Source organism: Corvus cornix, chromosome 7, assembly GCF_000738735.6.
Source record: "Corvus cornix cornix isolate S_Up_H32 chromosome 7, ASM73873v5, whole genome shotgun sequence".
Lineage (NCBI taxonomy): Eukaryota > Metazoa > Chordata > Aves > Passeriformes > Corvidae > Corvus > Corvus cornix.
This window is the reverse complement of record NC_046337.1, coordinates 32,514,734-32,529,022: the sequence shown is the minus strand read 5'-3', so window position 1 is coordinate 32,529,022 and position 14,289 is coordinate 32,514,734. Positions and strand designations below refer to the sequence as shown.

Below are 14,289 nucleotides of genomic sequence, written 5' to 3'. Positions count from 1 at the left end.
ATGCTAGTATCTGTGTAACTGGATCAATGCCTGGAGGAGCTGTTTGGAGCCCATAATTTGCTGACATGACATAATTTTTCCCCCCAATCATTATGTGATTTAAAACTCCTCTAGCACAGCAATTTAAAGAAATTTTATTCTCGAAATATCTTACATAAGGAAAAAAACCCCCACCCAGATGACATTGTTCCAAGATTATTGTGCATTTTCTGTTTAATTCTGTTAAATACGTTTGCGTACACTGGGTCTTTTTTTATTTTTCTGAAAATATGTATTAATTTGCTCAAGGAGATGTAGATTTTTGTATAACACTGCAGAGAATCAGTCTGGCACAGCTGGTAAGTTTTTGCTGTGTATGTGGTAAACAGTAATAAATTGAGGCCAGTGTAGCTTTTGTTGTGTGCAGGTCATTTTTTGCATGAATATACGATATGCTCCGTGCATATAATAGATCTAAATAAATACTTATTTCAGAGAGGCCCAACTTGGGCATCTCCACTACACACTGGATTTTTTTGATGGATTGCACTTGGCTCCTCAAGACCTATTCATTTAAATCAAGGTCAGTGGCAGTAATCTCTTGGTGCAATGTCAATCTCAATTATAGTGGGGATAGCATAATGAAATTGAAGTATGATTTTAGGTAGATACATTTCAAATAACTTAACTTGACATTTGACCTAAATAGAAATGCATATTCGTGATGAATGTATTTGAAAGTATTAGGATACAAAGTAGTGCAGTGGTATTGAATAGTAGTATATCTGTAACCAAAATCCTGGAAAATTTGTTATTTAAAATATTTTTAACAGTGATCCATATATATTTTAATTTCTAACAATAAATTAATTTTATTCTTGAAATAATGTGGAATTCTGTCCCTTTTCACATACTGTGAAAAGACTCCCTAATAATTTATTTGCCATCAGGGTGGAAGAGAAATTGAATGTGGTTCAGAGCACCTTGAGACTGCTGTTCAAGTGGATTTATTATTTTCAACATACTTTTTAGTCACTGTAATTATGATCTCTGCAAGGCACTGGGTATCGTACGGACTATCAGATCTTCTAATTGGCAGTAGAGAGATACTCTTTAGAAGTTGCAATGTCGGAACTGAAAAGTAGGCCGGTGTAAGTCTGGTGGGAGATAGTAGTTTAAAACAGTGTCTGGATGCATTTGGTTGCTTTATAATAACATTACACATGTAAATATAAATGTGTTGTCCCTCTGTCTGTAGACATCAGGTTCTCTGCTTTTACAAACTCAAGGTGCATCTTGAAATGTGTGTCCCAAGCCAAGGGTTACACTTGGATAACAAGACCATCTGTATTATCAGTGTGATATTGCAGAGCATATTAAATCTCACGTCATCACAGATGCGTTCTTCAAGCTTAAACAAAAAGGGGAAGATTACTTTGTAATTTGGTTTTGACTGGGTTTTGTTTTGGGGTTTTTTGGGGGCTTTTTGGGTTTTTGTTTGGGTTTTTTTTGTTTTGTTTTTGGTTTTTTTTTTACTGGTTAGTTACTATGTTTGTTGAGTTTGATAAACACTTTTTGACACCTTTGTGCCCCGTCTTAAGGTTTTTTGTTTCCCTCTTCTCTGGGGTATATAAGTGCATGGTTACCCCTGCCTTTGGCTAGAGATAAGAGATCCACTGTGCAATGGATGAATAACAAAGACCTGAACTCCAGGACTTCTTTACAAGTTTATGGTCCTTAGTTGTGATGTATTATCATGACCTCCTGTTTTTCTTTTTGTCAATAGGATCTGTTTTTACGCTAAAAGTTCAAGTAAATGACATCATCAGTCATCAGTACCTGCGACAAGCGGTGGTGGAGGTGTTTGTGAACTACACCTTGACAAATTCTACTCTTACTGGGAACAATGGAGCAGCGTTAATAAAAGTCCCCTACAAATTAGGATTAAGCTTAACTATTGTCTCATACAAGGATGGCTACCTGCTGACACCTTTGCCTTGGAAGACTGCAAGAATGCCAAGTACGTAAGCATCTTACAGTCCTGTTATTAAACTGTATCTGGCAGTAATTAAATTTCTCTCCCAAGCTGTCTGGGTAGTTGCTGTCAGCTGAACATGACTCAGTGAAGTCAGTCAAGGGAGGTGATGCCTGTCAATGCAGATCTAAGGGTGAACGGTCTGTTAAACTTGTCAAAATTCTGATTACTCTAAAACACAAAATAGCCCTTTCTAAATCTAAGTAGGTTATGTTGTGACACACAGTGAATTCTTAGAAATTTTTTTGCCTAGATTTAGCAAAGAGCTGTTAATGTGTTCTGACAAAAATCCTGTTGACCTGAGTGATTCCTGGAGTGCCAATGCTTTTTGTCCTCTATGACAGGTATAACCTGTTGTTACAGCTCCCCTTAAGCAGTGTTTCCTCACAGGTTTTCTTGTTTAACTACTGCATACTCTTAAAAAGGTACATGATTTTTTTTAAAAAAAGAGACTTTTAAGAATTCTAGTCACTGTTTATCCATAGAAGGTATAAAACAGTAGCAAACATTCAACAGAGGTCTTTCTGCCTAAACACTAAAATTGCTGCTCTGGATAACAGGAGTAACTTATTTAGTCTTCATGTACTCTCTGGTTTATTAAGTGCTCTGTTCAATATTTCTTTGGATTTGGAGACCTTGGAGGATTTTTTTTGGTTGCACGGTGTAACAGATATTACCATTTTCCACAGTATACTCGTCCGTGACGCTCTCATTATTCCCACAAAGTCAAGCTAATATATGGCTGTTTGAAGATACTGTCTTAATTACTGGAAAACTGTCTGGTAAGTTCTGTGTATGCAGACTGTAATTAAACACTTTGTGATAGCCATCTGTACACACATGGAAAAAAATTAAGCATCATCTTATTCTCATGTAATACCTATCCACTCAAAGCCAGATTTTCTGTTAATTACGTAGCTGTATGAGGGACTGTGACAAGTGCTAGACTGGAAATACATAAATCATGGAGAAAGCGGGTGAAAACAGGTTGTTATGCTAAGTGGATTTCTGAAGAGTAGTAAAAACACTGTTTGTGTGTTTTACTGTGGCTAAGACAAAATATTACTCTTTTACAGATGCCAAATCTCAACTGAGTGTTCAGTTTCCAAAATCTTTAATAAAGTTTCCAACGAATCATATTGCAAATGTTACAGCCTATCTGACAGTGCCAGAGCAATTTTTGAAAGTGGACAGCTTTCTCTATACAACAGGAATTATTCTAAATAAATCAGGTATGTGAGTATGTTGGTTAAGAATTCCTATAAAAAAAGATTATAATATTAAAATGCATATGAGTGCACAGTGTTTCAGAAAAACATATGCTTAATTTAAGAGGGCTTGAACCTGTTTCCATTATATTAAATCACAAAGCTTTGTTCCATAGGAGTAAGCTATAAACACATCAGGTGAGTAATCAGTGTTACTCTATGTTGGTCCTTGTAGTATGAGAACGTATCTTGGTGCACTGAAATACTCCTTCAGAGTCTGCTTTCACATATATATATATATATATATATACATATATATATATATATATATATGTATATATATATATATATATGTTCAGGATTTCATGAGACTGGAATTGGTTTAGTAAACACCTTAAAAATGCAATTATAGCCAGACTGTAAACTAGGTGAACCTAAAGAAATCAGTGTAACAGCAGCCATTGACTTCAGCTGTGGGGATTCTGCATTTTCACTGGAGTGATTGGTTCTAGGGCGTTGCACCCAGCACAAAGATTGTGTGGAACATCTTGCTTGGCTCACAGTCAGTCAGTCTGGGCAAGTTTGGGACCAAGTGGTCCCTGTGTATACGGCGCACAGTTGTAATAATGTTTTTTGTTCATCTGTTTCGCTGGAGAAGCACTAAGTGGTTTCATGAGTCATAACTCTGCTCTTATACCACTGGATTTTTTAGTATTTGTCATTCTATCAGATAGTTTTTTAATTTGCCTAAGTGCAGTAACCTCTGGTAGGTTGTACTGTGTGCAGTTCCATCTTTCTTTTGTTCTTTTCTTTCTATTCCCAGTGGATCTGAAGTCATGAGGCTCTGAAATTCATTGTAGTGCATGAAGAGGGCACTCCATGGCTTATTTAAACTCGTTATACTCTATTCTTTAATTTTCATTCCATCAAAGGCATCATATATACTGATATTTTGACATAGATATTTTAAAATCTTTTGTTATCAGTATTTCATCTCTTTAAATGGAAGGCAGAAGGGAAGAAGCATAGGAGACTAAGCAGTGTTTATCCTCTTTGAGTTTTCCCTTCAATTTGTCTGGCATGTGTTTTAAATTATTCATATACCCCTAAAGGAATAGGCTTCGTTTTAGGGCAGGTGGAAGCTAATTGATATCTGATGTGCCAGTTCTCTCACAACCAGCTTCTAACAGCCTGCATAGATTTAACATTATTCTGCTGCTTACTAATTCTGTTTCAGCTTCTCTCACCATCTTGTCATATTGGGCATTCTGGAGCATTTGCAAACTGCTGAAAGGGAAACAAAGGAAAGATACTTTCAGGCTGCTTTGTAAATGCAACATTTCCTCTGAGTGCTTTGACAAGTCTCATGATTACCTATTCAGTTAATTCTGGCTGCCAAATTAGGAAATTAATCCTTACAGGAGGAGTTCCATATGCCTTCAGTTTGATTCAATGTTATGTACATTGTGATTATACCAAAATTCTTGTATGATCTGTATTTCACATCAGTTAGGTGTTTTGCAACCTCATTATCTGAGGGGAAAAACCCTCCTTCCCCCATCCCAAGACAAGTTTTGCCTCATCGTTAATTCTACAGTCGGCATAGAACCTGGATGTTGCAAATCTGTTTCTCTTACAGCATTAGTATAGAAATGACTGTGTTTTGTTTTAATCATAGGTTGTTAAAAGTTCAGAAGAAAAGTAATGTTGATTTTTATTTGACCAAATTGATAACAGCTGACTGTGTAGCTGGATGTAGATGAGGACTTGCCTTTAGTAGCTTAATTCTTAATTTGTTTCTTTTAAAATAAACTATGAATGGAAAATTACAAGAGATTTCTTGTTTTCAGGTTTCAAAAGCATGGAATTAACTCCTCTTGCTGCCATATGTGTAAATGTTCTTTTGGCTGGGAAAGAACTGAATGTAAATGGTCCTATTCAGGTTACACTTCCTCTTCCCACAACTACTGTAAAATCAGGAGATGCTGTACCTGCCTGGACATTCGATATGAAAATTGGTAAGTGGGTTAAGTTATTTGTTATTCTGCCTTCCAGCACACGCCTGTAGTTTCGGGCACACGGCACTGCAGGTCATGGAACAGTGATGGCACTATTCTAAGAAGTGATGGTCAATAGATGGTCAATTTTCTTAAGGGACTACCTTGAATTGTTAGTTCAAAAAGCTTTGGTAAAATTCATTAGCATTCCTCTTGCCTGCTTTTTTAATGTGCTGGATTTTTATTTTCGTGGGAGGTTGAGTATTCACAGAACATATATTTTAGATGATGTTAAATTTCAAGCCTAGTAATTTTGTGAATTCCTTCTTATAAGAAAGCAAACCAGAACTGAAGGTTTGGATGCTTTGTTTCCTAGACTGTAGCTCTAAAGATCCTTTGATGCTAGAACTGGAATAGATGTTGCTTCAGTTAACAAAAACAATTCAGAAAGTGAAATGAAGGGGAAATAAGAGTTATTCAAGGGAACAACATCGTTCTTCCAAAATGCAAAGAGGAGGCTGGGGATTAGTCATTCTAAAGCTTTTGTCATCCCTTCATGTCTAATTTTAGTCAGGAGTGAGTAATGAGCTACATCCACATAACCCATTTAGATGACCTGTATTAGGTGTGGGTGCATTAATGTCCTGATTGTCCTACATTGTACCTTATGGTTGCCATCACACTTCAGCTTGAAATATGCAAGTGAGTTAGGAGGGCATGTGCTGCTCCTTATCAAGGCAAAAAGCTTTTGTCCAGCTGTTGGAAGTACAGGAGAGGGACACCAGCTCTAACAAAGTGTTGTTTATGTGTTCAAGAAACTGATCATCTTAATGGAGAACAACTGAAGAACATGGATTTGAATTAAGAACATGCTAATAAAATTTGGCTAGGCTGTCTTGTGGGGAAAAAAGTAAATAGGATAAGTTTTGGCATAGAAGATTAAGTCTGTCTATACACCTAGAATACTTTAGAGGGGTAACTGGTGGGAAGAGATCAAATAAAGGGTTTTAGTCTGAGGTGGCAAAATATCACCCAGGGTTTAAATTTCTTACTGCCACAGCCACTTTTGCCAGCTCCTGTGCTCATCCTGTGCTGAGCTGCTTTAACTCCCTAAACAAAGCTAAGTCAACACTGTTGTTAAAACAACGAGTTGACAGAACTGGAGCAGCACAGGATCAGGTCAGAATATAAACCAGTGTAAGGTGTTTGTTATGTGGGTGTTGAGGGTCCTTCCCAGCATTCCTACGTAGGCATGTTGGCCTTGGGAGTAAAACAGGAGCCAGGATCATGGCATGCTGATCCAAAACCCAGTAAAACCAGTTGTTTTTTTCCTCTCCAATGGGATGTACTTTGACAGAGATTCCAGAAAGGCAAATTGTTTGTAATGGATACTCTCTGAGGTGTACTGTTCACATGGAGCCTTCACTGCTGCTTGCTGAGGAGAGGGCAAGGAGGATGGCAAAAAAGGACAGAAACTTTTGGGGCATAACTTAACTTGAACTTTTTCTCCCATTTCTTCCTTTCTTACAGTAAAAATTTGCAACTGTATTCACTTTCTGGATGTTTATTCTTAAATATGTTTCTTTTATTTTTTACCTTTGATCCAACACATGAAAAATGACTTTTTCCCAAGGTAACTGAGTAATTGCAAGGCATGCTGTAGTCAAGGTTCTGGTGACTGAGGGCAGCTGAACGCCTCATCTCTGCAGCAAGCATTCCAGAGCATCCATAAGGAGCAGCAGGCCCTCATCTGAGCTGAATGCATAGCTCCTGCTGCACTCAGTAATGAGGCTCTGGCATCCAAGATGTTGCATGCGGGATGTCCCCAGCAAGACACTGACACAATTTTTAACTCTAAAGTCCTTGGGTAATGTGTTATGATGGTAATCAGAGCTCCCATGTCAGTATTGGAAGTGGCAAGGGAACAGGTCTGTGTGGGCTGACCCATATGCACCAGGAAAAAGATAGAAACTGCTTTCACAGGTCTGCCTGTGCAGTGTTCCCTGGGGTTACTCCAAGTGTAGTAGTACTGAGACTGTTCCTGGAAAATGAGCTTTGGTAATTGTACTCCAGCTGCTGTAAATGCAGAATTTGTTGATCTGTATTGAGTATGTCTTCCTTCTCACTAAATATTTTGCTGCATTAGTGCTAAAAGTGCTTTGTGGATTTTAATAGAATTACAAAAACCAGAAAGCTTGCATTCAACATTAAATTGAGAATTATATCCTTCTGCTTGAATGGCAGTAAAGCATAGAGAAAATGGGCTTACTCATTAATCACATTTTAATATTTTTTCTTAATACCTAGTATTTTCTATGGAGTATATTGGGGGAAGATGTAATTTACAGAAAAGGACAGCAAACAGTGTATAGCTTCTTATGGATTTGTTCAGTTAAGACAGAACTTCTGGACACCTAGAAATTATTTTTGCCTTTTATACAATGCTTGCTGGTATTACTCCTGACTCTGGGCAACGTTTCTCAGGTGGCTGAGAAAGCACTTTCAGAGCTCTAGGTGGTTGCTGCTGCCCTTCCCCTCTGCCAGCCATCACAAGCACCAGGAGAAAGCCGCATGTTTTACTGCTAAGTGGTATTTTCTCTGTGTGTGCCTGTGCATGTGAACATCTGTGGCAGGCATCCATCCTCATCTTTACCTCCTGGCTGGGAGATATTTACTTTTGCTTTGCTGAAAGAAGGGTCCTGGAAGAAAATAGAACTGAAATTCATATAAGCTCCATCTTACATGAGCTATACTGTTTTCATACTTCGATTACTGGTGTTTAAAAAAAGCTGGTGGTTGTCTCTACCTCTCAGTATTTGCAGGTTGAATATGTAAGGTTGGTTACATGAGGATGTTTTCTGTCCTTAGAATTTCACAGATGGCCCACAATAAATGTGTTTAAGTGAATTAAGTATAATTCTCCCTCTTCTAATGGATGCTTTATTAATTGTAGAAACGGGCATACCATAATACCTGTCCCATGTGTTGCCAAACAGATGGTGTGTCCTAACAATAGCACTTCCTTGGGCTAAGTGAACTGTTACAGCCTTGGGGCAGGGAGAAGGAGAGAAACATTCAAGACAAACATTGTTTATCCTGTTGCAGCTTAATAAGATTAAAATGTTTTCCCACTAAGTTCTGCTAGCTGATGGTAAACTTGTGTTCACATGCATCAGTTAACCTGCTCCCTCATTTTTTAGTCTTGGCCTTCATGCATGCTTAAGGTCATATAATAGGCTTTCTCAAATTATTTGTGTGCATATCTATGTGCATATATGTAAAAGACATTTATTAATAGAAAATAAGTCATATTAATTTTACTTCTGGTAAGTAATGTTGATGCTTTGTTTCAAAGTAAACAGCCACAGAGGGATATTTGCAATGAAATTGTCAGGAGAGGAAGTTTGCCTGTTTAGCTAAAGCTGTGTAATAAACAATGGCTAAGTCAGAAGTTTCAGTTTTCTTATGACCTTGTGTATTTTTGGTAATAGCATAATTGCTGATGGTTTGAGGTATAGAAGAATCTTGCATGGCATGTGCAATGTTTGTCCTTTTTTTCCCCCCAGGTGCTTGGGTAAACCGTGGGCTAGGAATGGTCAAGGAAGTGGATGGTCAGTTAGTATGGACATACACTGCTCAACACCTGGGCTACTGGATAGCAGCTCCACTGCCTGGAACGAGAGGTAAGGCAACAACTGGCCAAGCAATTGCTGAATGCCCCACGTAAGGCTGTCAGTTTGATTTCTTTATTTAATAGCAGGAAGGGAGAAGTGACATGCAGCTTCTTCACTTGGATAACTTTTGTTTGAGTCCTTACAGTGATTTTCTTGCATGTTTTGTAAATTCATATGAAGGAATCTATCAGAGAAACAGTATGTCTGATTCCAAAACCAGGTAGGACTCTCTGACAGAGTGCTAAGTAGAAAATGTAGACCACTTTTCTAAGTTAGTTTGGACAATTAATACAAATATAATTTGTCTGGAATGAGGTAGATGTCATGGTAAGGCTTTAGTACTTGAGATGAACCTGTCATTATATTGTAACCTGTTTGTATATTTTCTAGTTTGCTGAAATAGCAAGGTGAAAAGGGAAGGATGAACATAATGCCATTGGAACACAAAATCACTGGAAAAGTACTGTTCAGTTTATTAGCTCTGCACATCAAGTGGAATCATTTGGTTTTAAGAACTAATGCTTGTCTGGTTTTGTTTGACAATCTAGAATCCATTATTAGTGCTGTTTCCAAGGACATAACAGCCTATCACACAGTGTTCCTTACGGCCATACTGGGAGGAACTCTTGTCATTATCATTGGATTTTTTGCTGTTCTTCTTTGTTACTGCAGGTAAGCAAAAAGAAGTTTCAGTGGGCTCATTATGAGTAGAGTTTGAGGTTGATAAAATAGCCTTTTCAGGTTAAGACTTGTTTCCTTAGCTAAACTATAATGGGTAGCCTAAAATTTTTTAAGAAATTACAGTTACAGAATTTCATTTTAAGTTTGTGATATCTCATTACACTATGACTTCTTAACCAAAGTCTAACCTTCAGCTTTGCTAGTCAACAGTCCAGTATTTTGTAGTATGCTCTGCAGTCACCTTACTTCTCTTTTGCATAGGGATAAATGTCGTCGCACACAGAAGAAGGAAAAAAACACAACTAAGCTGGAGGTCATAAAAAAAGATCAGACAACGTCAACAACTCACATAAATCACATCAATGCTGTGAAAGGGTCTTTAAAGTTGGAGGATAAGTCACAGTTATATACACCGAAGATTTCTTCATACAGCCCTCAAAGAAGGCTGTCCATAGACACAGAAGACGGAAAATCACAAGACAATTTTAAAATCTACACAGAGGATGCTTCTTACCAGTCATCCTGTCAGACTGGTCAGGCAAGAAATTCAGCCCATTCAGTGGAGCCTAATGCTGGAGTGAGGCTTTTACAGCAGCCAAAGCACAGTAACAGTGCTATTTCCCAGGCTCCTAGGGACATTCCAGACCAAAACAGATACCTTTCACTGAAAGAGGAGATATATGGGCTTTCCCACATCCCAGAACATCTAATGCATATTTACAATCAGCCTATTGCTATTCTTCAAACCTCAGACCTTTTCCACTCCCCAGAACAACTGCATCCTGCTAAATCAGCAACTTTGCCAAGGAAAGGGCAGCTGGTGTATGGCCCCATGATGGAACCCATGAATCGCGACAATTACATGCAAACACTCCCCAAAATGCCAGTGCACTCTCATCCCCAGCCTTCTGCCTGCAGAGATGAAAACAGTACCCTGGGTGGTGAAGAGGGCTTACCTTCCCAAACATCCAACTGGAGCCGGTACACCAACAGCTTACTGGAATCTGTCTCTGTTCCTGGGACATTGAATGAAGCAGTTGTAATGACTCCATTTTCATCTGAACTTCAAGGTATTTCGGAACAAACATTGCTGGAACTCTCTAAAGGAAAACCATCTCCACATCCTCGAGCATGGTTTGTGTCCCTGGATGGAAAACCAATTGCTCAAGTGAGGCATTCCTTCATAGATCTGAAAAAGGGCAAAAAAACAGAGAGTAATGATACTAGTCTGGACTCTGGTGTGGACATGAATGAGCATCATCCTAGCAGGAAACTGGAGAGAGAGAAAACTTTCATTAAAAGTATGCCACATTCTAAGATTCTTTACTTGGAAGATCTGGATCTGAGTAGCAGTGAAAGTGGGACCACTGTTTGCACTCCAGAGGACCAGGCTGTGAGGCACATTATGGAAGGAGGGAATGGGCCAGTCATAGAACAGCATGATGAGGAAGGTCTAAGAAAAAAATCTCTACCAGGAAGTCATGAGTCTGGTATCCCTTCTGCTAAAAAAAGGGATAGACCACCTCTAATGAAAAGAGATAGCAAAACCAATATCTGGAAGAAAAGAGAGGAGAGGCCCCTTATTCCTATAAATTAAAACACAATGTGCTTTGTGCTTTTGCTCTCCCTGCTGGTTGTTGACCTCTTGGCTGCTTCTGTAATTCTGCAGTGTTGGGTTTACAAGGGAAAAGTTGTTTTCTAGTATAAAAAGTTTCCTTTTTTTAACGTACAGATTGAGTTACTAAACTTCAGCTGGGCAATTGATATTCCATGCAAATTGAAAACAGGGAAATGCTACTTGTAAACTTTTCCAGTTCCTGATTTTATTGGCAGTATGGGGAAGGCCCACATTTTAATTAGCCTGTCATTCTTGGACACACCTTTGGGAATGCACAGTGAGAAATGTAGGCACATGTTTTAATATTTTTGTACTTGTTGCTAATGTGATGGTAGCCTAGTTAAAGCCATTCCTCAGCCTTGTTCCTAATCAACGTGACCATTCTGTACAGCATTTTATATGTGAACTTTTCTAGGGATCTGTTACTACTTCTTTGTACAATGTGAAATGTTTCATCCGTTGGTCCCACAACACCAGCAGATGAGCTCTGTTGGATTTATCAGCGGAGCTCTATAGCATTACTGCCCTCCCTGTGTGGCCATCCATGTGCAATTCCATACAACAGTGGGGGAAGGGGGAAGTGTACAAGCTCTGTGGCCACTGCAGTTCACGGTCCACGCTATCTTAAGATGTTGCCCATCTGCTTTGTTTGAATCTGCTTTGTTATGGCCCATGGAAGTTGAAGACTGACATCAGTTGTGAAGTACCTATGTCCAGCAGAAAAGGACTGGTTCTGGTAGCATTTGAAGCTGCAGCTACTCCTGATCCCAGTGTCTTGTTTTGGCTTCTTTGTCAGTGAACATCTTCTCTTCTGCATGCTGTTGGGCCAATTGTGCTCCACAATATAGCCTTGAATTTCTGCATATTTATAAGCGAGAGTTTGGCCCATGATGAAGTGTGTAAGATTAGACAAATTATGCCTTGGAAATAGTTTCTTGAGCAGGAAAGCTCGGCACTGTTGCTTTTTATTTTATGTTTAAAACAATGGGAGATCATTTGAGGTTTATGTGCCTACATTTTGCCAGCCTGAGCTGCTTTTATCTAGGTTTGCAGAGGAGTTAAGCAGGCTTTAAAAGTTGGGGGGAGGGTTACAAGCATGAGACAGAAGATTGCAAAATTTGGTCTATAATGCAATATAAATACTACTTATGACTCATCTTAGAGTTACATTTACCAAAAGTCATGAATGCATGAATTGTAACTAAGATATGTATAGAGGAAGGAAAGGCCATCAAAATATTCTTTAATTTTAATGTTCATCTTGTCAAAGTGATCATTTCAACTTTGGCTAACAGAAAAATGGATGCATCTCTTAATGTGCTTCATACAGTATACAGAATGTATTTCTGTGGCTTTGAGGCTGTTTCCCCGGTGAAATAAGTTCCAGCATTTTGGCTTTGGCAGTTTGATTATAAATCATCCTAAAAAGGCTTTATAAATATTTCCCTTAGAGCTTGGTTAAGGTTCTGTACCAAGACCCAAACATACAATGCCTATATTTGAATTGTGGTGTGAACAGTGCTTGGTTGTCTGCCCTGTAGTACACTCAAGAGTTGGGAAGTATCCTATGCAGCTGGGCTTCTGGGAATATTTACTCAGGAAATATTACTGTGAAATATGTCTGTTGTGTTGGGATTGTCAGTTGTCTGGTGCTGTTTCTAGAAGAATATGTAAGGTAACCACGATGGTACTAGCAATGCATCAGTCCAAATTCTGGTGAGCAGTTGCTTCATGAATGAAGTGTTCCTATTGAGTTCACAAGTATGAAAGTGCAAATTGAGTTCGAGATAAGTGTGTGTGTGGTGGGTTGACCTTGGCTGGATGCCGGGTGCCCATCAAGCCTCTCTGTCACTCCCCTTTCCCAGCTGGACAGGGGGACAGAAAATAACTCCTAGTTGGAAAACAACTCCTAGATTGAGATAAGGTAGTTTGCTAAAGCAAAAGCAAAAGTTTGCGTGTGCACAAAGAGGAAAAAAAATAGTCTCTCCTTCTCATCAGCGAGCAATGTGTGGCCACTTCCTGGGCTGCTTCAACACGTGTAGTGGTTGCTCCAGATGGCAAACCTTGTAAATAACAAATGCCCCCACTTCCTCCTCCTTTCCTTAGCTTTTATATCTGAGCTGACATCATATGGTATGGAATATCCCTTTGGTTAATTTGGGTCAGCTGGCCTGGCTATGTCCCCTGCCAGGATCTTGCCCACCCCCAGCCTGCTGATTGGCAGGCAATGTTGAGAGTCAGCACTGATGCTGTGCCAGCCCTGCCCAGCAGTAGCCAAAATACTGGTGTGTTATCAACACCTTTCCAGCTCCCAGTGGAAAGCACGGTGCTGGGAAGGCTGCTATGGGAAATGAACTCCAGCTCAGTCACACCCAATATCCATGGGCATCACCATCACAGATGGGAATCTCGGCTCCGGCACCTGGAGCACCTCCTCCCCCTCCTTCTCCACCGACCTTGGTGTCTTGCAGAGTTGTTCCTCTCACATATTCTCACCCCACTCTTCTCTGGCCACAATTACATCTGCACAGTAACTTTTTTCCTTCTCAAATCTGTTATCACAGAGGTGTTATCATCATTTCTGATTGGCCCAGCCTTGGTCAGCAGCGGCTCTGTCCTGGAGCTGCTAGCATAGGGGAAGCTTCTGGCAGCTTCTCACAGAAGCCACCCATGTAGACCCCCCCACTACCAAAACCTGGCCACTCAAACTTAATACACATGGTGAAGCAGCTGCAACCTGCAACCCATGGCGTGCAGATATCCACCTGCAGCCTGTGGAGGATGCATGAAGGAGGCTGTGAACCTACAGGAAATCTGTGCTTCAGTGGGCTCCTGGCAGGACCTGTGGACATGCAGAGAGAGCAGCACACCCTGGAGCAGGTTTCCTGGTAGGACTTGTGGCCCTGTGGGGGACTCGTGCTGGAGGCAGGCCGTGCCTGAAGGACTGCACTCTGTGGAAGAGTGAGCCACGTTGGCGCAGTTTGTGGAGAACTGTTGCCCGTGAGAAGGATTCAAGTTGGAGAAGTTCATGGAGAGCAGCCTCCTGTGGGAGGGACCCTGCACTGGAGCAGGGGAAGGACTTCTGTCCCTGAGCAGC

General features: G+C 39.9%; 1 protein-coding gene across 1 annotated transcript in view; it reads left to right on the top strand.

The window, feature by feature from the left end:
- Positions 1 to 12,280, top strand: part of FAM171B (family with sequence similarity 171 member B) — a 31,935-nt gene extending 19,655 nt beyond the window's left edge. The window contains exons 2-8 of the mRNA XM_039555284.1: positions 1,766 to 1,999; positions 2,704 to 2,796; positions 3,091 to 3,246; positions 5,073 to 5,240; positions 8,786 to 8,902; positions 9,442 to 9,565; positions 9,836 to 12,280. Of these exons, the coding sequence (XP_039411218.1) occupies positions 1,766 to 1,999; positions 2,704 to 2,796; positions 3,091 to 3,246; positions 5,073 to 5,240; positions 8,786 to 8,902; positions 9,442 to 9,565; positions 9,836 to 11,171 (2,228 nt within the window). The 3' untranslated portion in view covers positions 11,172 to 12,280. The remainder of the gene's footprint in view (positions 1 to 1,765; positions 2,000 to 2,703; positions 2,797 to 3,090; positions 3,247 to 5,072; positions 5,241 to 8,785; positions 8,903 to 9,441; positions 9,566 to 9,835) is intronic.
- Positions 12,281 to 14,289: the final 2,009 nt, after the last annotated feature.